At 30.4% G+C, this 27,019-nt stretch overlaps 3 protein-coding genes and 3 non-coding genes across 10 annotated transcripts; 5 read left to right on the forward strand and 1 right to left on the reverse strand.

Annotated features, from left to right (window-relative positions):
- Nucleotides 7,146–12,799, forward strand: LOC109358536. Of its 2 annotated transcripts, none has more exons than XM_019602833.1 (8): nt 7,146–7,506; nt 8,433–8,524; nt 8,956–9,103; nt 9,687–9,818; nt 9,916–10,065; nt 10,270–12,024; nt 12,116–12,288; nt 12,390–12,799. In XM_019602833.1, exons 1-8 carry the CDS (start codon nt 7,402–7,404, stop codon nt 12,535–12,537), a joined length of 2,703 nt encoding a protein of 900 aa, XP_019458378.1. In that variant the 5' UTR covers nt 7,146–7,401; the 3' UTR covers nt 12,538–12,799. The 2 variants fall into 2 exon arrangements, with proteins under 2 accessions (XP_019458378.1, XP_019458384.1); XM_019602839.1 differs by having other exon boundaries at nt 12,394–12,799.
- LOC109358550 lies at nt 12,962–14,297 on the forward strand. Its single transcript, XM_019602848.1, has 3 exons — nt 12,962–13,530; nt 13,622–13,794; nt 13,896–14,297. Exons 1-3 carry the CDS (start codon nt 13,087–13,089, stop codon nt 14,041–14,043), a joined length of 765 nt encoding a protein of 254 aa, XP_019458393.1. The 5' UTR covers nt 12,962–13,086; the 3' UTR covers nt 14,044–14,297.
- LOC109358560 lies at nt 16,911–20,669 on the forward strand. 4 transcript variants are annotated; one of them, XR_002108982.1, is made up of 5 exons: nt 16,911–17,108; nt 17,622–17,744; nt 19,883–19,985; nt 20,079–20,518; nt 20,560–20,669. XR_002108982.1 is itself a non-coding variant. In XM_019602879.1 (5 exons), the coding sequence occupies exons 1-4, from the start codon at nt 17,014–17,016 to the stop codon at nt 20,310–20,312; spliced, it is 555 nt and encodes a 184-aa protein (XP_019458424.1). In that variant the 5' UTR covers nt 16,911–17,013; the 3' UTR covers nt 20,313–20,321; nt 20,371–20,669. The 4 variants fall into 4 exon arrangements, 3 of the variants coding, with proteins under 3 accessions (XP_019458424.1, XP_019458415.1, XP_019458403.1); XM_019602879.1 differs by having other exon boundaries at nt 20,079–20,321; nt 20,371–20,669; XM_019602870.1 differs by having other exon boundaries at nt 20,079–20,318; nt 20,353–20,669.
- On the forward strand, nt 21,967–22,038 carry TRNAH-GUG. The gene has a single exon. It is a non-coding gene; the product is annotated as a tRNA-His (tRNA).
- TRNAH-GUG lies at nt 23,076–23,147 on the reverse strand. The gene has a single exon. It is a non-coding gene; the product is annotated as a tRNA-His (tRNA).
- TRNAH-GUG lies at nt 23,912–23,983 on the forward strand. Its single transcript has one exon. It is a non-coding gene; the product is annotated as a tRNA-His (tRNA).

Raw genomic sequence — 27,019 nt, forward strand, 5'->3', positions numbered from 1 at the left:
TGTTAATCTTATCTTTTATAAATTTACTTTAAAAATAAATAAGTGTAAGGATTATTACTTCAAATGGAGACAATTCATAATTCAGGACTAAATGGGCTTTTTATTCGATAAAAAATGGTTTCAAATCACAGTAATGGGCATTGGGCCTGACCCAGTAAAAAGTAGCAGAATAGAAAACGATGAAAGGCTTGGGTTATAAATAAGTATTTTTTTCGTGTATGCCAGTACGATAGAAAGGAAGTACATTAAGCAACCTATTCTCGTAATTATTTTTAATTGAATAAGAATATTCTTATTTTATTTTTATTGTGTCATTTTTATTTTCTGAATTTTGTTTTTAAATAAAAGTAATTATTGGTTATTCTTAGTCAATATAACGTAAGGAGGGATATATCTGTTATGGGAAAATATTAGATGTTGTGAGACTCAGATAATAATAAGAATTATGTTTGCTATTATGGGGTAAAATTAGATATTATTCTCATTTCATAAAGAATTGTAATAAATTATAAAATAATGTATGAGACCCAAATAAAAATGAAGATTTATTTATTACTCTAAGTTTCCCTTCAATGGTAGCAAATTGATGGACATATTAACATTAAGATTTGTTTTATATGTACCAAAAAAATTGATGGATATGTACTCATAAAAAACTGATGGATTTGTGCTATAATTATTATTGTAGTGAATGACTATAAAACCTGAAAAAGATTGACTATAAAATGGATTTTTAAGTATACGTTAAGCTAATAAGGGTTTATATATTCAGCATCGTATCTTCAAATTTGAAGCATACGTACATGGTCATCGTTTAATTTGTGTTTATTTTCTATTTGATTAAACAATGTGTTGATATAATGATATAAGACTTTGTTAGATCTCAGAAAGACAAAAATGTTAAGGATTCGATTTCTATGAGTGACATTTTTGAAGGGGTAGACACACAACCTAAGATAGATTAATTTCTTATGAAAAAGAATTAGAGATACTCTTGTTAATACAAAAAAAAAACAAAGTATATTCAAGTTAGCTTGCATTTCTTTCCTTTGTTAAAACTGAAACTTAACTAGTATAATAATGCTTTGAGATTCATGAGAATTTCACTGGTAAAGGATGGTGGAAGAATTAGAAGAAAAATGTGGATAAATGCAATATGCCCGGGAACTGCACATTTTTTTAATATATTTTTTATGGCAATAATTTTTTCCATTTTTTATGTTTAGTTATTGTATTTTGTTGATAAAGACATTTTAAGAAATGTTTTTTTCTTATGCTAACAAAGTTATTTCAAACTAAATTGTTGATATCCCATGACAACTTAATATCCTCACATAAAGTTCACATTCTTAGATATGTTTTTTCTTCAAATTTTCGAATAAATGGACATTTTCACATTCTCAAGTGAGATCCCCATGAATGGTTAAACACTTTTTTTGTACATTTCATATTAGGACCAATTCAAAGCTAAATATAATTAGCTCTAAGTATATGTAGATATTCCTGACTCGGACATCCGCACAGATCCAATGTATAGTTAGAATTTGCTAAACCTTATCATATATTCATATCTATAATACCAATTTATTTGGTTCTAAATTTTTCAAGTAAATTGTGCGAATACTAGAATACCCAAACAAAAAAATTGTTGTCAAGTTCTGACTTGTGAAAGACAAAGAAACATACGAGTGGAGAAAGCCTACAAAATTTGTGAGATGTGGGCGTAGAACGGACACGTAACCCAATAAAAAAAAATTGATTTGCCACCTGTATTATCGCATTGGACGCAATCATGTCCGAGTCGAGAATATTCATAGGTATTTGGGGCTAACTCTCCCAACAAATATTTTTTTATCCATAAAACTCGAACCTAAGACATTGTTTGAGGAGATCAAACATTCATAACCTTGCGTAAAAAAATGTCTTATACTAATAAAATATGTCAATTAAATTTTTTAACTATTTATTACTTTATATTTTTGTTTTAGTATTATTTGTATGAGATAGACTATGTGATAAGAATTTGAGACAAAAAATTATATTTATTATATAAGAAAGATGATTAGGGTCGTGGCATATGTAACCACGTTGTTTACTTGAATGCCATACAATAAAGTTATGAAACACAAAATACTATAACGTTTTCCACCTCAACTACTTCATATTAATAAGCACAACCACCATACACTTATGTAAGGTGTGTCAACATATCATCTACATGTTTCATTGTTTTACTAATGATTTAAATATTTATTGGATTATTTTATATAAGAGTTTAAAATTTATGTATCGTCAGTATAAAGTTTTTTATATTATCAGTACGTCATTTATTATTAATTTATATTACTTTTGTTTGAGGGACAATAATAATTAATAAATCAACGATAAATAATTTACGTGTATAAAACTCTTACACTATCAATATATATATCAGATCTTTTTTTATTGTCTAAAACTATTATGAATGAGACATGCATGTTGGAAAATAAGTCTCATATTATCTCTCAATTCTAAATGACCTTTGAAAAATGAAACTTTAATAGTCATTCAAACATTAAAGTTGATGAATTCTAAGAATTCAAACATTGAAATTAATGAATTTTGAAAATTCAAAACAGCAGACAATAATTAATAGTCTTTTCAAATTAAAAAAAAATTAAAATAGAATGTTGGCTAGCTTGCCTTCTTGTCATAGGGTATGAGTCGTTTTATAAGGCCAGAATTGTGCTGTTGTGTGTTTCAAGTTTCAAAATAATTAATTTTAGTATTTTTTGGTAATAGTGAGAGTATTTTTCATCATTTTAACTATGAAATTAATCTCTTCTGAAGTTTATGACTTTATTCATTTTAACAAGTATTACTCTCAGGAATTGAATCATTTACTTTTTGGTCATCCTGTGATTTAGCATATTCTTACCAACACTTTGTTAATTATATAAGTTCATGTAAACCAGATAATTTATATATAAAAAATTGCGAGTGGTGCATGGGACTCATTGTCGATTGTCATAATCAAATAGTTAAACAAAATTGAAAGAGAGAGAAAAGGCAGTCCAATTTCCGAAGACATTACAAAGCATGACATATTTAATTTATATGATATTTCATTCTTCATCATTTTATAATTTAAAAGTAACACCTGAGACTGAGAGGTTAAAAAAACATCTTAATGAAATGGCGTACACTTATATGAGTATTCTAAATTTCTAACAGCATACTAAAAATATTTATCTTGATGGCTTTTCATAGCAAGTAAAGGTAATCAAATATCATTTATTTTTCATAGAAATGAATTATGCCCAAGTATGAGAAAAAGACATGCACATATGAGTGAGGACAAATACCATTCGCAAATAACCACATACATATAAGTATATTTTTAATACATGTTTACATATTATAATTTTTCTTAAACAGGTAGCATGAAAATAAGTCAGGTCAAAGTCAAATTTTTCCTTCAACAAACTAAGCCTATAAGTAAAATAAGAGTCTGAATTTCAACTGTCAAAAAAAAAAAACAAAGGCCGAAGTCCAACTCTAACATGTAAGTCTACTTAAAAACATATTATGCCATAATTTAAATAGGTCTATTTGAAGTAGGCTAAAAAATATGTTTTTCAATAACATATCTAATACTAGTAATTAAATGAAATTTTCTATATTAAAATTTGATATATAATATAATTATAAATATTAATATATAATATAATTAATTATGTCTGGTAGACTTAATAGACTTTTTAAATAATTTATCAAACTAAATATATTTATTTAAAATGTGTGGCCTATTTATGACAAAACCTAGCCTCACCTCTTTTAAATTAGCTAATAGATCTCGGACAATGGTATAATCTTTTTTCACCCCTAAATACAATGACAAATTTATTTACATAAATATTATCATTCAAGTCCCAATTATAATATATATTAATTAGAGTAAATTATATTGATATCCCATGAGTTTTAGTTAAATTATACAAATCATCCTTAAATTTTTTACACATACACAAGCCCCATAATTTTTATACTTTCATTACACGGATCACCCCTACATGAGAAATAAGTGCAATATTTTAAACAAAAAATATGATAAATGTAATTAAGTTAAACAAAATATGGTATATTGTGGAGACAAATCCAAATAATATATGAGTCGATATCTCTTTATTATTTTTGGTTCTTTACGATATAATATAAGAACAATTTAAACAATATCTCTATAGAATTGTTGATGCGTTTTGTAATAAAAAATAATAAAGATACATTAATTTGTATATTATTTGAATTTTTCCTCATAATATACGATGTTTCTTTTAACTTAATTGCATTTATCATTTTTTATCTAAAAAATTACATTTATTTCTCATACAAGGGTGATCAGTATAATAAAAGTATAAAAACTATGAGAGGTTTGTGTATGTGTAAAAAAATAATGAATAATTTGTGACTCACTAAAACTCAAAGGATATCAGTGTAATTAATATTATAAAATATATAAATAATATTAGTTAAATTTTGAAACTTGTAAATACATACTAACACACAAATATGTGTAGGCATAAATACTATACACTAGTTAGTAGTGCCATTTATACCAATTCATTAAATCAAATTTTAAATTATTCAATTTCCCATATCCAAATTTAATGAGTGCATTTCAATCCGCTAATGAATCTATTTTAATAAATTTGATGAATATCTAATTCATTAATTTTTTTAATTAGAACTAAAACCATTTTAGAAAATCTATCATTTTTAAAAACTACTATTTCAATAAAGCATTTTTTAAAATAACTTTCTTAACAAAATTATTTTTTATAAACCATTTTTTAAAATGATTTTTTAACAAAATTATTTTTTGAGATCATATTTCTGAATAAATTACCTTTTACTAAAGAAATTTGTTTTAAAAGAAACGTACATTTGAAAAAATATTTTTAAACTCATAATTTAATGGAATTCAAATTTGGATGAATTATATCTATTACTACAATTATTTATTAACTTAATGAATAAATTTAATTTTGATTTAGATGATTTATAAATAATTTATCACAACCTTGTCACCCCATTACCATCTCTAATTCTCTATCACTAAAAAAATTCAAATTTGTTCTGATTACTTTTAAATACGTAACCATCATAACCTTTTAGAAAATGGTAGGGATAGATTTTGAAAAGCTAAAGAAGGTAAAAATATTGATTGATTTATGCAAAATAAGTACTTTTATATATATATATATATATATATATTTTTTTTTTTATGTATGCAACCATTTGGCATAACATTTAAAAAAATGATATATGCTAGTACATCGTAATAAAAATAATATTTTATTTATTAATGATTAATTTTTATGATATTATTAATAATATTTCATCACCTTTTTGGATAAAGAATTAATTCATTTCGGGATGTGACTTTTCAGTAATTACTGCTCATATGAATCAAATCTTTGACATTTGGTTATATTGAGAATCTACCGAGATTTATTAATACAATTATTAAAATATTACTTTGACAACTTTTCAATAATTACTGCTCAATTAAAATATTACTTTGTTTACTCCTTTGGTAACACATGATTTTATAATACTAAAATTTGAAAAGAAAAAATAAAATTAAAAAATGGGGGAGTGGGGAAGCCATTGGCCAAAGAGAGAAAGCAACATTTATGTTAACAGGTATCCTCTTCCGTACTAGTGAAAAGGTATATATAAAAAAAATATATATATATATAATAGAATAGGATTTTTTAAATACAATGATTAATGAATTGATAATTTTACCTTAGGAAAAAACTAAAAACTTCCATATTTAGTAATAAAATTTCATTACTCTTGTCCCGATGGGTTGATATTTTCTATCCCATAAAATATACCACTCATAAAAACTAACAACTTCTATATTTAGTAATAGAATCTCACTACTCTTATCTTGATGGGTTGACATCTTGATATCCAAAAAATGCACCACTCATGTGTCTTTATTTTCAATTGGTAATTATTAATTTTTTAACTTAAATGCATTTATTATGACTAATCACAGACAATGATATATCAAGCTATACACTTTATAGGACAATAGACTATGTTTGGTTGCAATAAAAATAGAAGGAAAGAAAAAATGGGAGAGAAAAGTAGAGGAAAAGTTTATTTTCCATCATTTGATTGGAAGGAAAACAAAAGAAAGAAAGAAAAAAAAAAGGCAATGAAGCCTACTAAATTCTATCTCTCTCATATATGCATCGAAAAGGATGGAAAACCTTAACTTAAAATTAATAAAACTTATTTTTTTGGGAGCATTTCTCAACTCATTAATTTTCATTTTTTATTTATTTCATATCATATAATTAAAGAATCATTTTTATTAATTTTTCTTTCTTCAACTTTTATTCTACTCATTTTTTTTTGTTAAACTAAATATAGTGTAAATCAAATTACAACTTTGTTAAAACAATTAATTATTTTTTACAAAATTACAACTTTGCTACTCTAATGATGAAAATAAATATGGATGATAATATGACACACTATATGAGTATAATGCTTTTCCATACTCATACTAACATATTTTGTAGGTACATATAAAAGTAGCGTACCCATGTATTTTCAAATTTAATAATATAATTATATATTTTGTAATTATAATATATATAAATAATTATAATATAGATAATAAGAAGTGTCCAGTAATTAAAATTTATTATTAAATAATAATAATAATAATAATGTACATAATATATAATTTTAAAAAAGTACAAAATTATAATGTATAAAATATTTAATTAAAAAGTAAATTTATGATTGTGTACTTACGTGAGTATCGTAATACTTGTAACCCTCCTGTAAAAGCAAACTAATACATAAAGTAATTTTCATTAATAATTATAATTATATTTTTTTCTTCATTTTCTATCGTACCAAACAACTAAAATTTATCATATTTTCCACTAATTTTCTCCTTTTAACTTTTCTTGGCTGAACTTTTATTTACTTAACTTTTCTTCCAAAAATCAAACATAGTGTAAATCAAACATAGTGTAAATGTGTTCCATATTTTGACCCATCCATAAACGGAAGGGTGTGGACCTTAGCGTGGTTATGCAGTGCCTCATCAAATCATAACTGGGACCTTATCACATCATGCCCATTGTTTATGTCTGTCTCTTTCTACTACAACTTCAATAAAAAAAAACACAGACGCTGAATCCCAGGGTTGTCTTTTGTGACCCACTTTTTTTGTCTCTGTTGCCAGAAAACACGAACCCAATAGCATTACCTTAACACCACTACTTTATTATTTGGTGGCGGTTACATTTTACAAAAACATATATAAGGTTGTAGTGTCTTAATTTTTTGCATTCAATTGAATTGGCGCCAAAAGATAACTGTGTAGCAATGGTTTGTGAAGAATCGCCGCCACCATTGACTTCGGTGACTGCTCCTTCGTCTTCTTCATCTTGCAAATCCAGCTTTCGAGAAATTGACGATGCTTTCTTGCAGGTTAGTTAGTTAGATTTGATTGATTGGTGAATTTTCTGAACTGAATTGTGGGTGAAATTTTGTTTACTTGCGTAATAGATCGATGGAGCGTTTAATTTTCATTGTAACGTTTTGTTTGAATTGAAGTTGAAGGATTTGAATTGAGATGAAGATTTAAATTTAGATTTCGTTGTTATCATATGTTAAGGTTAAAATAGGTAATTACTTCATATCTCTGATACCATATCATAGTATAGGAAGGAGTGAATACATTTGTTTCAAATGATGTTTACAATACCAACAGGTTGTGGGTCTAGTAGTGTAAGTCCCACTAGATCTCCAGGGTCAAGACTCAAGAGTTCGATTCCAGTGAAACACTTGTGAGTAGAGGCAGTCACGAAACCCAAAATGGATTAATCTCTTACCCAAAAGGGATGAATGATACCCCGGTGTAGTACAAAAAAAATGATGTTTACAACCAACAAGACGCTAGTCCAGTAGTGTAAGGCCAAATGGATCCATAGATAGATCAAAAGGTTATGATTTTGATTCCTCAGAGCGACACTTATTGGAGGGTCAATCATGCCTAAAGGGGTTAGTTTCTTGGGTGAGGGAATACTATTAGTTATAAAAACTTGAAGTTTACAGAATCTAGTACATATATATAGACTGTAATACCCATGTAACTTAGAAATATACAATAAAGGGTAATATATATTTACAACTGAAAAATAAGATTACAAAAAAATAAGATATAAAAGTACTAATATAATTTTATCTACTGTCAACTGTTGTTGACCAAGTTTGTTGCAGAAAAACACTTTATTGTTGATGATGTTGTATTCTTTATGTTGAAAACACAGGTTTGTTATTTCACCTTGCCTTGTCACTGATTTGTAGCTGACATCATTTGCTTAATTATTGCTATTTTGCTTTCCATTTTGCAGACTAAAACGAGAATTTGGCTAGGAGAAGTCTTGCAGATAAGATTAAATGATCAACCTATTATATCTGAACTGCTTGCTGATGGAGAATTGTTGTGCGTATATGTTTTATATATATTTTCTTATTCATATTTGTATAGTTATATAATCAATTTTACATTTTTAACTTTTCCCATAAAGAAATCACTTTGTTGCTATAAAGAACAGTGTGGTTTGAATTTTGTTCTGGTTTGAGAGGTTGTTGTTAACACATGTTATACTTTATAGCAATGAAGTGATGTCTTACTAGGAAAAGCGAAAATCATGATGCTGAAGTTCTATTCTGTATAGGAAAAATGTGAATTTATGAAGATATTTGGTAAATACTTAATGCTCATATGTTTTATTTGATACAAATCTACAGTGTATCACCTTCTTGTTTTGATTAGAATTCAAATCCAAGAGAAGCAGAGAACTTGAACAAGATGCTTTTGCATTGATATTGTTCATTGCTTGGATTCTAAATACAATTTAACTGTTTTTTTAGGTTTCAAGTGTCAAAAGTGGTATGGAAATTGCTTTTGGCAAAGCATACGGAGCTAGGGCATAAAAAAGCATTCAAAACTCAGCCATTTGCTTCTAAGAAGAGCGGTGGGAGATATCGACCCTATTCTAATGTTGATTCATTTCTGAAGGTAATTTATTTCATTTATATATATGATTTTTTCATTTGATACATGGAAGATAGAATTAGTTATATATATATATATATATATATATATATATATTTTGTTTTACTTTTACTCGAAAGAGAATATATTATTAATTTGTTAAAATACATTTTGAAGTGATCACACCCAAGTTGTATCACTCTGTACCTGACAACTGATAGTACTAATGACCAGACCAACAGAGAAGTAATCAATACATTATTGTTACTATTGTTCTCAAACAGATAATTTTCTTTGATATCTTATTTTAATTTAGTGTAATCTGATAATATGGAGAGTGGTACTGGTTTTTCTAATATGGAGCTTGTACCCGAAAAGCTTATTTGCATGTTTACAGATAACGAATTTTTGTCAGAGTTGAATCATTGTTCCATTGATGTTTACTTTTTGTTCAGTCATGCTTTAGGCCTTGTTTCTTCATTTCCCATTCAGACGTATTAGAGTCTTTGAACTTAATATGAGTGGATTCTATGTAATCTCTGCATCTTAATATGTAGACAGATAGTAATGACTAGATTGTATGTAATCTCTTTATCTTAATATGTAGATATGCGAAATCGTGGGATTGACTGGCATTGACCTCTTCACTCCATCAGATGTTGTTGAGAGAAAAAATACTCGAAAAGTTTGTATGTGCATACGCTCATTCTCCAAAAAATCAAGGTTAATGAATATAGATGTAAGAGCCATAATGTTTCTTTTTAATCTTAATTTACCTGCTCATATATTTTATTCCCTAAATAATGTCTTGTTGTAAACGTAAAACATGCTGGCAGGTTCCTGATTTTGATATTGTGACTCGTATGGTAACCATGTCCAAGGATTTGGTTGGATGCATCCGCAGAAACATAGAGCTGTCTCATGGCATCCTCACATATTCTTCTAGTTTTGACTTACAGAAACATGCTGGAGGAAAATCTAGACAGGTGTGTCCTTGATTTCATTAATCAGTTACAACAGAATACTGAATTGCAAAGCCAACGAGCTTGTCCGTTCAATTGGCACTGGCCCAAAGTCTTCTACTAGGGTGCCTTTTCACCTCCAATTAACAAAATCATCTACATGCCCTACCTGAGCTTTCTACAAAATCATTTTGCGACTTGTATCTCTAAACCATGATGCTTTTGTAGGGTTACTCAGTAACACACTCCACCAGAGACTTCGAAGCATATTCAAACGAATCTGACGACACAGAAATCAAACATACCATATTTCAATTTGATGGTGTGGATGATGCCATGTCTGATTATACATCGGAAGAAAACTACAATATCATGTCTCCAATGGTAGAAGGAGTTTTAATATCAGAGGATTTAGATCATTTGGACATTCAAAACAAACCGAGAAATGAAGTTCCTAAAGCTGAGTATGAATTGTTTTCCTCAAAGGAAATGTTGCAAAATCACTGCTCTGAGAATATAGACCATAAATATGAGCTGAATTGGTCATCATCTCCTTCTTGCGGGGATTTACATATTGATTATAGTGATTTAAAATCTGATTTAGATACTGGAGTTGAACAAGCCAAACAAAGTAGAATTATGGACTTGGATTACTTTGAGCATGACATTTCATATCCTGATGTGTTTCTTGAAGAAAATAGTACACCAACTGTACAGCAAAGTGCTAGCTCTCAGGGTTCAACCTCAACTCCACAGTCTATTGAAAATGGTACGTCTGGTATGAACTTTTTGTCAAGGGAAGCATGGAACTTGAGAGATCAATTTGATGCAGGGAATCATTTCCAGAACAACAAGTCTTTTAATCTGCGTAACGACAAGAATGATCAGCAAGACAAGATAAAAGAAGAATATGAATCTCAAGACATAACAAAGTGTAACGAAACAGCATGTGGTATAAGTTCAGATGTAAGAAATTCATATTTTATTAAGGAATTTAAGGAAACTGAGCATTCATTAAATTCTCCTGATTGTTACTCCTGTAAGATTAATTCTCCTGATAGTGCTGAATCTCATAGCACTGCCACAAGCTCAACTCAACCAAACAAGTTTCTAGTATATGAAGACAAGAACTCCCAAAACGATTTGAAGTGCTTGGACAACGACAAGAATGATCAGCGAGACAAGATAAAAGAAGAATATGAATCTCAAGACGAAACAAAGTGTAACGAAGCAGCATGTGGTATAACTTCAGATGCAAGAAATTCATATTTTGTTAAGGAGCTTGAGGAAACTGAGCATTCATTAAATTCTCCTGATTGTTACTCCTGCAAGATTAATTCTCCTGATAGTGCTGAATCTCATAGCACTGCCACAAGCTCAACTCAACCAAACAAGTTTCTAGTATATAAAGACAAGAACTCTCAAAATGATTTGAAGTGCTTGGATAGTGCTAGTTGCGACCAATCTGAGGAGTTTCTGCCCAATCAGGTTAATTCTTTGCCCCAGTTTTGTAAATTGGATCCAAAAGGAAAATGTGCTATGACATCAAGTAGAGCTAAAGATAACCAAAGTTCCTCATGTGTTTTCGAGGGTAGCTCACAGAAGGAAACTACGTATCAAGATGTAATTAGTGCAGCTGTTGTTAATATTGGCACTGATGATAAAGAGCTGAAAAATGATTGCCTGGCTCTTGCATCAAATGCTCAAGGTGTAGATGACTGTGAAAAATGTCCCACAAATAGTGATGATGCTAATGATTTTTGCAGCGGGGTTATCACAACTCAAGACATTGGAGACAAAGGTGAAGGAGTACTACATGTGATAACCAATGATGTTGTAATTCCTACTAACTGTGATGAAGATGTATTAACAAATCAAAGCTCAAAACTTGAATGCAATGGGCATCAACAAGAATGTCAAATCAACACAGATCATATGGATACTGTTCACCTTTCAGAACATACCTGTGAGGTGCATATTCAAGTAAGTTGTCTTGATCCTTTCTCAAGCATGGTTATGTTATTTCATTTCCGTATGAAAATTGATAAGCTTGTCATGCAATTTTGTTACATAGGAAGAATCAAAACCAGAAGATGAGAGTGTGCACTCCTTGGAAAATTTAGTTGAAACAGAATCAGAGGGAAGTAGAGAAATACCAAAAGGAAAACCAAATACGAACCTAGTGATAAAATCAGTCTTGGGTGGTGCCGCGACTGTTGGCTTGTTCCTCGTGTTTATGAACCGCAGGTTTGTGTTTAAGACATTCTATAGGCTATATCAGATACTTCTGATTCTCTTAGTCCTTTGATTTAACTTCTCATTTTGACAATTTATTTTGTTTGTGATAGAAAGAATGTTGGAGAAAAGGGTGCGGAACCAAGTGAGGTATCTAGTAAAAAAGGCAAAGAGAAGATTCAGAAATATTCAGCTCAGAAAGTAAATCGGAGGAATACAACTGAAGGGGTTTATGCAGCTGCAAAGCTCAAGTTAAAGTGATTAGGATTCTGGTCTCTTATATGCCACATAATGATACTATGAAAAGAAAAATATTGATATATACAAATAAGATAAAGTAGTGAGATAAACTTTGGACCTAGATGGTTAGTGGTTACATCTCTTAGATGGGTAAAGAACTTCATCAGGTAATTGGTATTTTTCCCAGGTGAGGCTACAGAAATAAACATCACAGTAATGAGCATGACTTATTCAAGATAATATGATGAAAATTTCATACAACTTTTTTCATAATAGTTGTGTCAAATTGAACTCGGAGAATAACATCCTTATTCTTTCCAAATCACCTCGTTACTAAACAAGGTATTATAGCTGAATTGCAGTCTCTTGGCTTCTCTCCTATGATTAAGCTAGCTCTTGTTTTTCTTGGTTTCTAAATATTAAGCTTGTTAAATAAGCAAAGACAAGAACTCTCAAAATGATTTGAAGTGCTTGGATAGTGCTAGTTGCGACCAATCTGAGGAGTTTCTGCCCAATCAGGTTAATTCTTTGCCCCAGTTTTGTAAATTGGATCCAAAAGGAAAATGTGCTATGACATCAAGTAGAGCTAAAGATAACCAAAGTTCCTCATGTGTTTTCGAGGGTAGCTCACAGAAGGAAACTACGTATCAAGATGTAATTAGTGCAGCTGTTGTTAATATTGGCACTGATGATAAAGAGCTGAAAAATGATTGCCTGGCTCTTGCATCAAATGCTCAAGGTGTAGATGACTGTGAAAAATGTCCCACAAATAGTGATGATGCTAATGATTTTTGCAGCGGGGTTATCACAACTCAAGACATTGGAGACAAAGGTGAAGGAGTACTACATGTGATAACCAATGATGTTGTAATTCCTACTAACTGTGATGAAGATGTATTAACAAATCAAAGCTCAAAACTTGAATGCAATGGGCATCAACAAGAATGTCAAATCAACACAGATCATATGGATACTGTTCACCTTTCAGAACATACCTGTGAGGTGCATATTCAAGTAAGTTGTCTTGATCCTTTCTCAAGCATGGTTATGTTATTTCATTTCCGTATGAAAATTGATAAGCTTGTCATGCAATTTTGTTACATAGGAAGAATCAAAACCAGAAGATGAGAGTGTGCACTCCTTGGAAAATTTAGTTGAAACAGAATCAGAGGGAAGTAGAGAAATACCAAAAGGAAAACCAAATACGAACCTAGTGATAAAATCAGTCTTGGGTGGTGCCGCGACTGTTGGCTTGTTCCTCGTGTTTATGAACCGCAGGTTTGTGTTTAAGACATTCTATAGGCTATATCAGATACTTCTGATTCTCTTAGTCCTTTGATTTAACTTCTCATTTTGACAATTTATTTTGTTTGTGATAGAAAGAATGTTGGAGAAAAGGGTGCGGAACCAAGTGAGGTATCTAGTAAAAAAGGCAAAGAGAAGATTCAGAAATATTCAGCTCAGAAAGTAAATCGGAGGAATACAACTGAAGGGGTTTATGCAGCTGCAAAGCTCAAGTTAAAGTGATTAGGATTCTGGTCTCTTATATGCCACATAATGATACTATGAAAAGAAAAATATTGATATATACAAATAAGATAAAGTAGTGAGATAAACTTTGGACCTAGATGGTTAGTGGTTACATCTCTTAGATGGGTAAAGAACTTCATCAGGTAATTGGTATTTTTCCCAGGTGAGGCTACAGAAATAAACATCACAGTAATGAGCATGACTTATTCAAGATAATATGATGAAAATTTCATACAACTTTTTTCATAATAGTTGTGTCAAATTGAACTCGGAGAATAACATCCTTATTCTTTCCAAATCACCTCGTTACTAAACAAGGTATTATAGCTGAATTGCAGTCTCTTGGCTTCTCTCCTATGATTAAGCTAGCTCTTGTTTTTCTTGGTTTCTAAATATTAAGCTTGTTAAATAAGCTCTTGGTTTCTAAAAATTAAGCTCGTCAAATAAATGAGTTGAACTTCAACCAAATACAATTTGACTGGTTAGGTTCACAAAATTACTCGATTATATGACTCACAAGTGAGAACAATTTCCATATAAAAATTGTGGAAACAATAAATCTAGGTTTGCAAATATACATGAATGATTAGGGTTAAAAGTTAGTTATGGCCACATGTTTACTTCAAAAAATCATGTGCATACATAGTCATAGGAGGAACTTTGTTGAGGCTGGTGGGGGCAATTGCCCCCTGAAAATTATTTTTTAAATTATTGATGTACTATTCTTTTTAGTGTAATATTTATGCAGAATTAGTGTAAACATTTATTTACAGTCAGTATATTGTTCATCACTCATTTGTATTACTTTTTTTTTTAAGAGTCAATGATGAATAAATATAAATTATGGATGATACAGTAACAATGTATATCATTGCTATTTTTTCTCTTATTTTAATCTTACTCAAATGTGTCTTCATGAAAATACTCATTTAACCTCACATTTTTTCTTCAATTTGTTGGTTAATAAATATGTAAAATGTAATCTGTGTGGCTATTCTAAAATTTATAGATAATGAATAAATCTCTTACATGTATATATATTGGTGCTGTTTATAATACTATGACTTCATTTGAGTTCGTAACAAAAATCATAACATTGTAAGGATTTCTATAATTCATTTAATATTGATAACATTTGTATTTTTGTGCAAAAATTATACCATGTGGATTTCAATGAGAAGAATAATATTAACTTGAGATTTCAATTTCAATATTTTACTGTTGGTGCCGTTAGTCATTCATGTTTGAGAAAACCTCAACCGTTTCTGAGTTAAATACAAATTTGACAATATGTTGAAAATAAATGCATATTATTTACTTGATTGAGTTGTTCATCTTATTTAAACAAAATTATATAGTAAGATAAGATAAATTTATTCACACAAAATGATAATTTATTATTGCTCCGGTTAGACTTTGTGTCAAGATCCGCCATTGTGCATAGTTTAAATAAGATCCAATGATTTATATTAATTATTTCCATTTTTCACAATAACAATTGTTTTTAGTCAAGCCATTTCATCTAAAAACAATTATGCGTTTGAACTGACAAACTTTTGATGAACCAAACTAATTTGAGTTGATTAGTTGAATAGAATATTTGATGAATTCAATCGTGCTAAGTTCAAGTTGGAAATATAACTCGTTTTGAATTCAAGTCAAATTTCGACTCAAATAAATCTTTATCAAGTTAAACTCACTTGAACTCGGACCGACCTGTTCTGGCCCTAGGCTAGAGTCTGCAAAGGGGAGAGGAGCACAATGACAAATGAATTCTTTCTCCAGATTATGTATACCTTTGTTGCAACATAAAGCTGCATAAGTGCAGCATAGACAAAACTCTCAGAAGTCATTTATTTTATAGTAGTGTTATGTGTACTCAAATGATTAAATCAAACTATTGATACTTCCCATTTAAGGGGAAAAAGTAATGTTATTAAAACTAGATCGATTATCAAATTGGTGAGGGTACTGGTTTAGTGGTTCAACCAGTGGTTCAGTAATTAAACCGGACATACATGTTTATATATATGTGTGTGTAAACCTGTAACAAAAATTATCTAATATATAGATACTCAAATTTATAGTCAAAGTAAGCATTTTCATAGAGAACAACTTTAATAAATCCAAAGTCTAATTCTATGTGGTATGTGCCTATGTGGGGTTCTTTAAAATTACATATATGAACCGGCCAGTTCAATCAAATTCTGGCAAGTTCACCGGTTTTTCTCAGGTTTACACTGGTTTTGATGTTTAGCCGACACAACACTTATTTCGTACCGGTTATGGGACCAGTTGGCCGGTTCTCCGGTCAAACTGGCCGGTCCGAACTAGTTTTAATAACATTGGGAAAAAGAGATATAAGAAGATAAACACATTCAATTTTATAATTTTCTTTTCTTTAAAAGAAAAATGTTAATGTTTAGTGTGAAACAAAAAATATACATAATATTATTGGTGAGAAACATAATATTACTTAAACTTTTAATTGAATACATTTTTTGTTACCAATCACCACCAATGAGTAACATAAACTTTAAGATAATAATTATAATATATATATATATAATAAATTCAAAGAGACCATGTCATGTACTTCATCCACAAGGTTACATAGGAGCCAACTACGGATGCTTAAGAATTTAAGAATAGAAATAACAAAAGAACCCAAAACCAAAAATTGGAAATGATTATTAATCAAAATTGGTCAAAAATAAAATTAAAGAAAAAAAAACAAATAGGGTTCGTATTTAGCAAAATATATAAAATATAAAACAACGTTACCAAATCTCGGTTTAGTCATGCAATCGAACCGGTCTGAACCGGGTGAATCAACGGTCTAGTGAAACTTTTTATCAACACAAACGTTTCAGAAATTGAAGATTTGGTTCAATCGAGTCACCCCACCAAACCCTCAGCGAGGTAAATATTCTGACGGCAGAAGAAGGAAGAAGAAGCATATAAACGATGTCGTTTATGAAAGGGGATTTGATTTCTAAAACCAGAAAACTCGTCAAGGGTTTGGCCATGGCTGAACCTATTTGGCTCAAAGCCATGGAACAGTTTGTCACTTATTCCCTTTTTTATTTTCTTCTTCGATTGATTCATTATCATTTCGCTTCATTTCATTTGAATCTACAATTTTACATGTGACATTTGAGAATTCATATCTGGGTTTTTATCACTCTGGCCTTTTTGCTCCAAAAATCGGATCTTTTTCAATGTTTGTTTGTTATTTCTTCTTTTCACTTTTAGCTTTATACTTATTACAGTATCAACTAGCATTGCACATTTCATTATTTTGTATATTATTTTTGATTTTCTGAGTCATAGTAAGCATATTGATGCTTATTATATTCAATTTTCCTAGTTTTGATCCAAACCTTTTGAGTTTAACGTTTTTGATGTAGAAACTATATTTAAGTGATTTATGGGATGCCATGTCTCATGCAACCCCTGAATATATTTTTTTCACACTCATTTAATCTTAGTCTTAATCTTTTCATTTTCATGGCCTTTTTATTATCAGAATGGTGAAAATTTGTCTGATATTTTCTTTTCACTATGTTTAACAGATCGCCGCCTGCAACATTTCCTCGAGCTGCAGGGAAAATTCCGACCATCACTTTTCCTGAGGATGTTTATGTAAAGAAGTTTTACAAAAAATATCCAGATTCAAAATACCATGACGCCATCAAGTATACCCCTTTTCATGTCTCTGTAGTTTTTTCATTTACAATATTCAATGGTCTAATCTCTATTTATGTATTGCGTATGATGTGGTATAATTTTATTAGATTGACCACAGGGGAAGATGGTATAATTTTCTAAATTTTGATTCAGGAATGGGGCAATGCTTGCTTTAAATTTGATTCCTAGTATAGCAGTAAGGAAGAACTTCTGTACTGGTTTTCTAGTTATATGGATTTTGATGTAATTTTTAGATTGTGTCGTGCTCTTAAATACAAACTGTTAAGTTGGGTTCAATGCCTAGTTTTTCACAGCCAAAAGCCATCTTTGGTAAAATCCATGTCTAAAACTTTGAGTTCTGCATGATTGTAATGTTATTTTTAATACTGAACATATCCATGAGTCATGACTGATGTTTATTTGTGACTGAGAGATTATATTAGTTTGTGTAATGTTTTTATTTTATAGACCATCACATTATTATTGAAGAACGTTTTGTTATGTTCCCTAGTTATAATGGATATTTCTCATCCAAAGCTAGTTTTTGAGTGAACTCAAGTGCATACTTTAAGTCTCATTCCATCAAAACAATGGAAAGAGGTGTAGTTCTCTTTCTTTTTCTTTTCTCAATTTGATAGACTTCACCTTATTGGGGGTGGACTGTGTTCTTCAATATAGAACTAGTCATGTTGTGAACTGTGTTTTTCATTAACCCGTTTCACAACTTCTCATTTGAACCATGCGAAAGAGTACATGTCCGATTCTCTGTTTCCGCTTTCTGAGTTTATTTGTGACTGAGAGATTATATTAGTTTGTGTAATGTTTTTATTTTATAGACCATCACATTATTATTGAAGAACGTTTTGTTATGTTCCCTAGTTATAATGGATATTTCTCATCCAAAGCTAGTTTTTGAGTGAACTCAAGTGCATACTTTAAGTCTCATTCCATCAAAACAATGGAAAGAGGTGTAGTTCTCTTTCTTTTTCTTTTCTCAATTTGATAGACTTCACCTTATTGGGGGTGGACTGTGTTCTTCAATATAGAACTAGTCATGTTGTGAACTGTGTTTTTCATTAACCCGTTTCACAACTTCTCATTTGAACCATGCGAAAGAGTACATGTCCGATTCTCTGTTTCCGCTTTCTGATAATGCTGTGCTTTCTTATATATTCTTCTGATGGTTGAGGTCCTCAAATGTTATTTTTCAACCAAATAAGGTATCATTTCTTAAAATTCATCTTTTGACTTTTATATTAGTATTATTATATTACACCAATCTCTCTTTACTCAATTTCTGTGCACTTATTTGTTTGTGTTTTTGGTTGTTAAGGAATGTTAGAATTTTACTCAATTTCTGTGGCAGTTACTTCTTTATGTTGTTTTCTGGTTGTTAAGGAATGATAGAATATTCAATGATTCATTTCCACCCATAGATTTCTTTGGTGCTACTTAAGTTCTCTGCCCATGTTTTTAGTGGTGTTTCTTTATTAAACATGCAGAGCGATGGTACGCTTTGTTGCATGACTGTTTTTGTAATGGTTTTAGTTGTTTCCTTTTGTTTTGCTTGTGAGGATGCCTTTTCTTGTTCCTTTGTACTTCTCTCTTCTGTAGTTTTAATATTTCTTTTATTATTTAGACAACATGGATCAAAATCTTTTAGAAAACATGGATCAAACAATTTTAGACAAATGACAAAGCCTTAATCCCGCTATGTGGGGTCGGCTACATGATTTTTTTATTGTATCTAATTTGTTCTATTTTCCTTCTTCAGTTTAGAAGAAAAGAAGAAATGGATCAAATGACGTTGTAGTGCTCTATCATAAATCATATCCATTCACATTTGACAAAGAGTCAATCTTAAAATACTTTTTATTATTTAGAAAAAGTATTAATATATGCTGTCCCCAACAAAACAAATGTTAATATATGCTGCTCTTGTCAATTTGCTAAGAATAGTTGTTACTGATTCATAGGAGATATGTATTGCTTGCGAAGAGTAAGATAAACTTCTCAAGCTGTCTCTATTCAAGTCACAAATTTCTTAATTAAAGCCTGCCCCTATCTACATGTTCATGCTAATAATGAAAGTGAAGCATCAAATGCATTAGGCACTGATTCAATTGTTTGATTAATGTTTTAACAGGATTTCTGCTTTTGATCCTCCTCCATCTCGTATATATGGGTTGAGGGTTCTTGAGTTGAAAGAGCAGGGCGTTAGTGAGGAACAAGCATTGGCTGTAGCTGATGTATGTAACCAAATTGCTTTCTATATATGTTTTCACTGCAATTTGTTTTTCCCTTTTGTCCATTAATATATCACTTGCATTTTTGTTTCTTAGATGGAATATCTGGCTGAGAAGAAGGCAAAAAAGAAAGCATATGCCCGGTTAAAGCAAATTGCACGTCTTGAAGGAAAGAGACTCCCTCCAAACCCATATCCGAGTCCTGTCAAGGAGATACAAGCTGAGGAGAGGTCATATGTTCGTCGTCGTTTCCACGATCCTAAGATGCTTGAAATTATTGAACAACAGAAAGCCGAGGCAAAAGAAAGATTCGGACGGAGTGACTGGTAACTTACATGGATCAAAGTTACAATAAGATAAATTGAAAATTTGGCTCTTGAGTAGATGAGCTTTGACTAATAATGTTGCCCACTCAGACACTGAAAAATGCTTACTTCTGCACCGTTATTCAGTGAACTATTTATGTGCTGGATTACCAAGTACACTTGGAAGTTTAAGAAAACTTCATGCAACCATTGATTTTCCAGGCAACTCATGTTGGTTGTTGACGCTTGCATTTAGCTGATGTTGTGTCCAGTCTTCTGTCTTGTTCTCAATTTGTTCATTAACTGCATTCTCTTGCAGTTTCGTTGCATAATGCCATAATTATAGATTTTCGTGATAAACTTACATACAGAATTGCTACTTCTTATGGCATCGTTCAATCATGTAACTGACTTCACTTAGTGGGATAAAAACTTGATTGTTGTTGTTATGAAAAGAGAATAGTATTGCTACCATTTTTAACCAGGATATACATTTAGAAGAAAGAAAATAGTTACTAGATTCTGCAGTGTTCAAGGGTAATACCATATCCTCAATATTGTCTATAGACTCTACACTCTTAAGAAGCAAACAAAAAGAAACAATCCATCACATTCCAACACAATGTCACAGTGCCAAGAATGGCTACCTTCTCATCAATTCCCTTCATATAAAGATGATATGTACACCAAAACAAGGCACCTTAATGAAGCTCAAGGAAATCCAAGGTACCAAAGGTGCAGCCAAAACTTGGCATTCATCATTTGCAAGCATAGGACAGAAATTCCACTTGTGTCCACTGTTGCTACTAATCTTCATATCAAAGACTCCTTTTGTTAATATCAAAACCAATGACATGAATCTTAGATAAAATACCACTAAAAAGAGAATTGTTTGCTTCTACTTGTTGATGAATAACTGTTACTCTTGATCAGTCTGCTGATATCCTTCAATCCAGTGTTGAAGTCCACGTTTTTTCTGATCCATCTTGTACAAATTTGCTAACTTACATCCCACAACAAATTTTGATCATCACTTGTTAGCAACGGTGGTAGAGCTCATTATCAGGCCCAAAATTTTAAATAACTATCTAGAATCTTTGAAAAACTTAGTGTTTTAAACAATTACAGACATTTGTGGCCGATGCAACCAGAATTGCAGTGACGACTCAATTTCAACGACTCCTAAAACCTTGACATGTTCGCATTTGTAAAGTTATAGATATAAATTTAAAATGTTTGGTAAACTTCATTTCGGCAACATCACTGTCAGCCTTACTTTTGATAGCCAAGTGGTGAAGCCATGAGAGAAGTTCAAGAATATAAGTTCAATCCGCATTATATAGGTCTTCATGGCCTTCTTATTTAGCTCAGAAGTGGTAGGAACAAAAAGTAACTAAAAACATCAAGTATGAACCAAAAGGATTCATTATAGAAGAACATAGGAAAAGTTACATTTCTAGTATAGTTTGACTGCCTTATTACGACTCTGGTATAACTTTTTAAAATATTACGGAACTAGTATACTTTTTATTAAAATCGTGTATAGGGTACACGATTCCTGGGAAATAGTGTTTTGGAATTTCAGTTGAGTTTTTTGTTGCATGACTTCCCTCATTCGGAATAGGGTTTTGACTCACATATCTTACGGAATTACTTAGAGGGGATATATTCAACAACTTGTGGCTGTAGTTTAGTGGTAAGAATTCCACGTTGTGGCCGTGGAGACCTGGGCTCGAATCCCAGCAGCCACACATTTTATATTTTTTACATACTTTAATCTCATGTGAACATATTTCTATTGCACAACCACGTAGTCTGTTTAGGAATCTTGGAATATTCAACTTTGTAAGACCCGTACCCTATGGAACCTACGTGAGAGATTCCACTTTTATTTGCACATCCCACTTTCATTCTCATCAATCACATATTAATTTAAAACACATCTTCCAAAACGCCCTATGTTTAGAAACCTTCGGATAGAAAGAATATAACACAAATATAGAACTATACATTTATAGGTAGGAATACCCACCAAGTACATAGTAAACATGAAACCGTTAAATGGAACAAAAAGACAACTATAATACAAATATAAAATCATCAACATCAAAGGCATAAACACAAGCACAAAATAAATTAGATTCCCCCTAAGGAATTTAATTTCGTGTGCCCACAATGCATGTTTAATTTCATATCCATAAAGAATCAAAATATAATATCTATGCATTGACTATATAAAGATTTATACATAATTAATGCATCATTCATCATTCGTTTGTATTAATTTTACTTAAGAGTCAATGATCATTGATAATATGAAGATAGATAATACACTGAACGTATAAAAAATTCTTACACTCTCATTGCATATATCTTTTTTTGAATAATTAATTCCAGATATTTTATATTCTAGCTAGACAACTTGAGTGGCACCACTTGACACCACACCATGGTGTGTTTTGTACTTTTGTCATCTTTGTAAATGCTACTTTTCTCTCCTCAATGGAACAATGAAACTTACACCAGGTTGTTGTGATGTAACAAACCACTATTCTTACATTACTAAGTACTAGGTAATTATTTATGAAGATAGGTAGCTACAAATATGGGAGAATGTGATTGATGAGAATGAAAGTGGGATGTGCAAATAAAAGTGGAATCTCTCACGTAGGTTCCATAGGGTACGGGTCTTACAAAGTTGAATATTCCAAGATTCCTAAACAGACTACGTGGTTGTGCAATAGAAATATGTTCACATGAGATTAAAGTATGTAAAAAATATAAAATGTGTGGCTGCTGGGATTCGAGCCCAGGTCTCCACGGCCACAACGTGGAATTCTTACCACTAAACTACAGCCACAAGTTGTTGAATATATCCCCTCTAAGTAATTCCGTAAGATATGTGAGTCAAAACCCTATTAAACTTATTCAGTAGGTATTTCTTTTGAGGTTTAAAATTATATTCCCCATAATCTTACTATTATAAATATATAATATTAACATAAGTATCATGTAATACATAATCTAATATGGGGCAGCATATGAAAACGAATGCATGGTGAAACTATAAAGAAAAACTTATGCACATTAGGAAGTGGTGAAATGGTCGAGGGGTATTACTGTCTTTTTGTACTTTTCAATTTTTTATACCTAGGAATAATGTATGCTCAAGTTCAACCAATGGAATGAAAATCCAGCCAAGTAAAATGTATGTTCTTCATTTATATATAAAAAAAAGTATACCTATCTATATGAGAAATTTTATGCATGGTTATATGCATTGATTTTCTATATATATAAACTAATCGTTTGTCCTTTTTTAAGGTTGCCCTAAAATTGAATCAGAGCACATCATGGATTTTGTTGGGTAAGTACCTATGTTCTTCGGAAAAGTTACATTTCTAGTATAGTTTGACTGCCTTATTACGACTCTGGTATAACTTTTTAAAATATTACGGAACTAGTATATTTTTTATTAAAATCGTGTATAGGGTACACGATTCCTGGGAAATAGTGTTTTGGAATTTCAGTTGAGTTTTTTGTTGCATGACTTCCCTCATTCGGAATAGGGTTTTGACTCACATATCTTACGGAATTACTTAGAGGGGATATATTCAACAACTTGTGGCTGTAGTTTAGTGGTAAGAATTCCACGTTGTGGCCGTGGAGACCTGGGCTCGAATCCCAGCAGCCACACATTTTATATTTTTTACATACTTTAATCTCATGTGAACATATTTCTATTGCACAACCACGTAGTCTGTTTAGGAATCTTGGAATATTCAACTTTGTAAGACCCGTACCCTATGGAACCTACGTGAGAGATTCCACTTTTATTTGCACATCCCACTTTCATTCTCATCAATCACATTCTCCCATATTTGTAGCTACCTATCTTCATAAATAATTACCTAGTACTTAGTAATGTAAGAATAGTGGTTTGTTACATCACAACAACCTGGTGTAAGTTTCATTGTTCCATTGAGGAGAGAAAAGTAGCATTTACAAAGATGACAAAAGTACAAAACACACCATGGTGTGGTGTCAAGTGGTGCCACTCAAGTTGTCTAGCTAGAATATAAAATATCTGGAATTAATTATTCAAAAAAAGATATATGCAATGAGAGTGTAAGAATTTTTTATACGTTCAGTGTATTATCTATCTTCATATTATCAATGATCATTGACTCTTAAGTAAAATTAATACAAACGAATGATGAATGATGCATTAATTATGTATAAATCTTTATATAGTCAATGCATAGATATTATATTTTGATTCTTTATGGATATGAAATTAAACATGCATTGTGGGCACACGAAATTAAATTCCTTAGGGGGAATCTAATTTATTTTGTGCTTGTGTTTATGCCTTTGATGTTGATGATTTTATATTTGTATTATAGTTGTCTTTTTGTTCCATTTAACGGTTTCATGTTTACTATGTACTTGGTGGGTATTCCTACCTATAAATGTATAGTTCTATATTTGTGTTATATTCTTTCTATCCGAAGGTTTCTAAACATAGGGCGTTTTGGAATGAGAGTCTTAGTTGATGAGATAGGGAGTTTTTGTTTTTTTTATGAAGGTGATGAAATAGAAAGTTAAATTTATTTAGCTAAATTTATGCAAGCAGCTTACAAATCCTTAACTTTATTTATTATGATAAATTTATCCCCCATGGTTACCATGCCAAACAAATTTTAGCTTAAATGTGGCTTTCAAGTTAAAAGAAAAAAATGAAATCACAAAAAAAGCTTGAACTCTTATTTACGATCGATAATTTTATTTCTAATTCTCCTTTTTAGTTGCTTTTAAGCCCAAACAATATTGGACCGAAGATAACCTAAGTTTAAATTCACATGTTAAATTCCCTGAGTAAATAAAGTAAACCTACCTGTCACTCAAACACTCAAATTCATGAACTATTTTTTTTGTTATTGTTTCTAAGTTATCTTATAAGCAACTAATTTATTTCTGAACACGTATTGTCTTTCTTAGTAAGTATTATTCTTAGGACTTGATATTTTAGGTTGTTTTGGAGATCAATATGAATCTTATACCATTAAACCAATATATTATTGATTAACTGAAGAACTATTATATGACAGACTAACCTGTATCCTAACGATTCCACCTTAATTTCTTTTAAACTACTATTTTTATGATTAATCAAATCCTAAATAGTTGTGTCTACATAAATACAAACCTATAAAAGTGTCAGTAATATTTAAAAGTGCAACATTTAAGTTATTATTGGATTAATTTAATTAATATAATTTTATTTTTCAAGCCAGAAATATAATTAATTCATAATCCAACTTATTTAGACAACTAACTTTATTAACTTAGCCTGTGTCACATATGATTAGATATAGCTGAGATTATATAGGAAAACTACAAACATCTCATCTCAACGTACTGCAAAATCATTCTCTCATGTAAATTTATTTTCCTTATTTTTAACATGTGGCATATATTAAAAAAATCCCTATCATCAATTTATGCTTTGATAATCCACCATTAATTATCTATCTCCTAAATCTTAATTTAATTAGTTTTAGAGCTAGAATGAGTTTACATTTAGCTGGGTTAAAAATAAGTTTTGGAGAATCTCACTTATAACTTATAATTCTCTATCCCTTGCACTCCAAGAATTAACTTGTAAACAAACCCTAAAGCGACAGAAAAAATAGTAATCTCTTTTGATGTTCAAACATCACCAAGATGACTTTTCTTAGCCTTTTCTATATAATTAACTAGAACTGGACCTATTATATTATGCTTACAAAACTCCATTATCTACCAATTATGTTATGTGTTAGTTTTAAACTTTATATGTAGAAAACATTAATGATTTTTAATTCTAAATACAAAAATTACCATTGTTTGTCCTATTTTCATTCATATTCACTATTTAGTAGTTCAAGTATTCAACCATTGATAGTGACAGATTTTGACCATAATTTTAGAGGGGGCAACATTATGATTTATACATAAATAACATATGAAATCATTAGAATATATATAAATTTTTAATGTAAAAATAAGTTATTCTTTCATGTTTAAATTCCCAAGAAACATGATAAAAATATAATATAACAAATCTATGAAGAAATTCCAAATATTCGTAAACACAAATAAGTTCATTATCTCTTATAAACATTATATGTATTTTAAACTCAGAAGAATCTAGCATAAAGTTAGTTTTTCAATTCTTTCAAATAGAGAATCAAAATAATGTATGCTTGAGATTGATACAAATATTTTTTTAAGAGAAAAATATATAAAGATAGAAATAACGAAATTAAGAATATCATACATAGCAATGGAATAACCCAACTAAAATTAATTAATAAAAAAATAGTTCACTAACAAAGAATAACATGTCCATGACTAAAATTTGATTCAAGAAACAAACAAATCATAAGTAATCATGTCTTGACTTCATAGGCATATGATAATGTGCCATGAAAAAAGCAATTGAAGAAAACTGATTTATAAAGAGCAAATATGACATTTTTAAGGTGAAAAAATAAATGGGTTTGAGTTGGAGAGTTATCTAAAGCGATATCAGGGGAGGGGAATATGTCATGTGATACTAAAGAGAGTGAAACTTCATAAAGGGTGAGAGTTTTGAAGAGAATATTGAATTTTTTCTTGTCAAATAAGTTATGTAGAAGTATTATTCTTTGAGAGAAGAATATATGCACTAACAATGTATGAATTTTA

Source organism: Lupinus angustifolius, chromosome LG01 (assembly GCF_001865875.1).
Source record: "Lupinus angustifolius cultivar Tanjil chromosome LG01, LupAngTanjil_v1.0, whole genome shotgun sequence".
NCBI lineage: Eukaryota > Viridiplantae > Streptophyta > Magnoliopsida > Fabales > Fabaceae > Lupinus > Lupinus angustifolius.

Coding starts and splice junctions, on each gene's coding strand:
- LOC109358536 (XM_019602833.1), top strand. CDS start 7,402: ATGGTTTGTGAAGAATCGCCGCCACCATTGACTTCGGTGACTGCTCCT. Junction 8,525..8,955: donor CTTGCTGATGGAGAATTGTT/GTGCGTATATGT, acceptor CTGTTTTTTTAG/GTTTCAAGTGTCAAAAGTGG. Junction 12,289..12,389: donor CTCGTGTTTATGAACCGCAG/GTTTGTGTTTAA, acceptor TGTTTGTGATAG/AAAGAATGTTGGAGAAAAGG.
- LOC109358550 (XM_019602848.1), top strand. CDS start 13,087: ATGACATCAAGTAGAGCTAAAGATAACCAAAGTTCCTCATGTGTTTTC. Junction 13,531..13,621: donor CCTGTGAGGTGCATATTCAA/GTAAGTTGTCTT, acceptor TTTGTTACATAG/GAAGAATCAAAACCAGAAGA. Junction 13,795..13,895: donor CTCGTGTTTATGAACCGCAG/GTTTGTGTTTAA, acceptor TGTTTGTGATAG/AAAGAATGTTGGAGAAAAGG.
- LOC109358560 (XM_019602858.1), top strand. CDS start 17,014: ATGTCGTTTATGAAAGGGGATTTGATTTCTAAAACCAGAAAACTCGTC. Junction 17,109..17,621: donor TGGCTCAAAGCCATGGAACA/GTTTGTCACTTA, acceptor TATGTTTAACAG/ATCGCCGCCTGCAACATTTC. Junction 19,986..20,078: donor AAGCATTGGCTGTAGCTGAT/GTATGTAACCAA, acceptor TTTGTTTCTTAG/ATGGAATATCTGGCTGAGAA.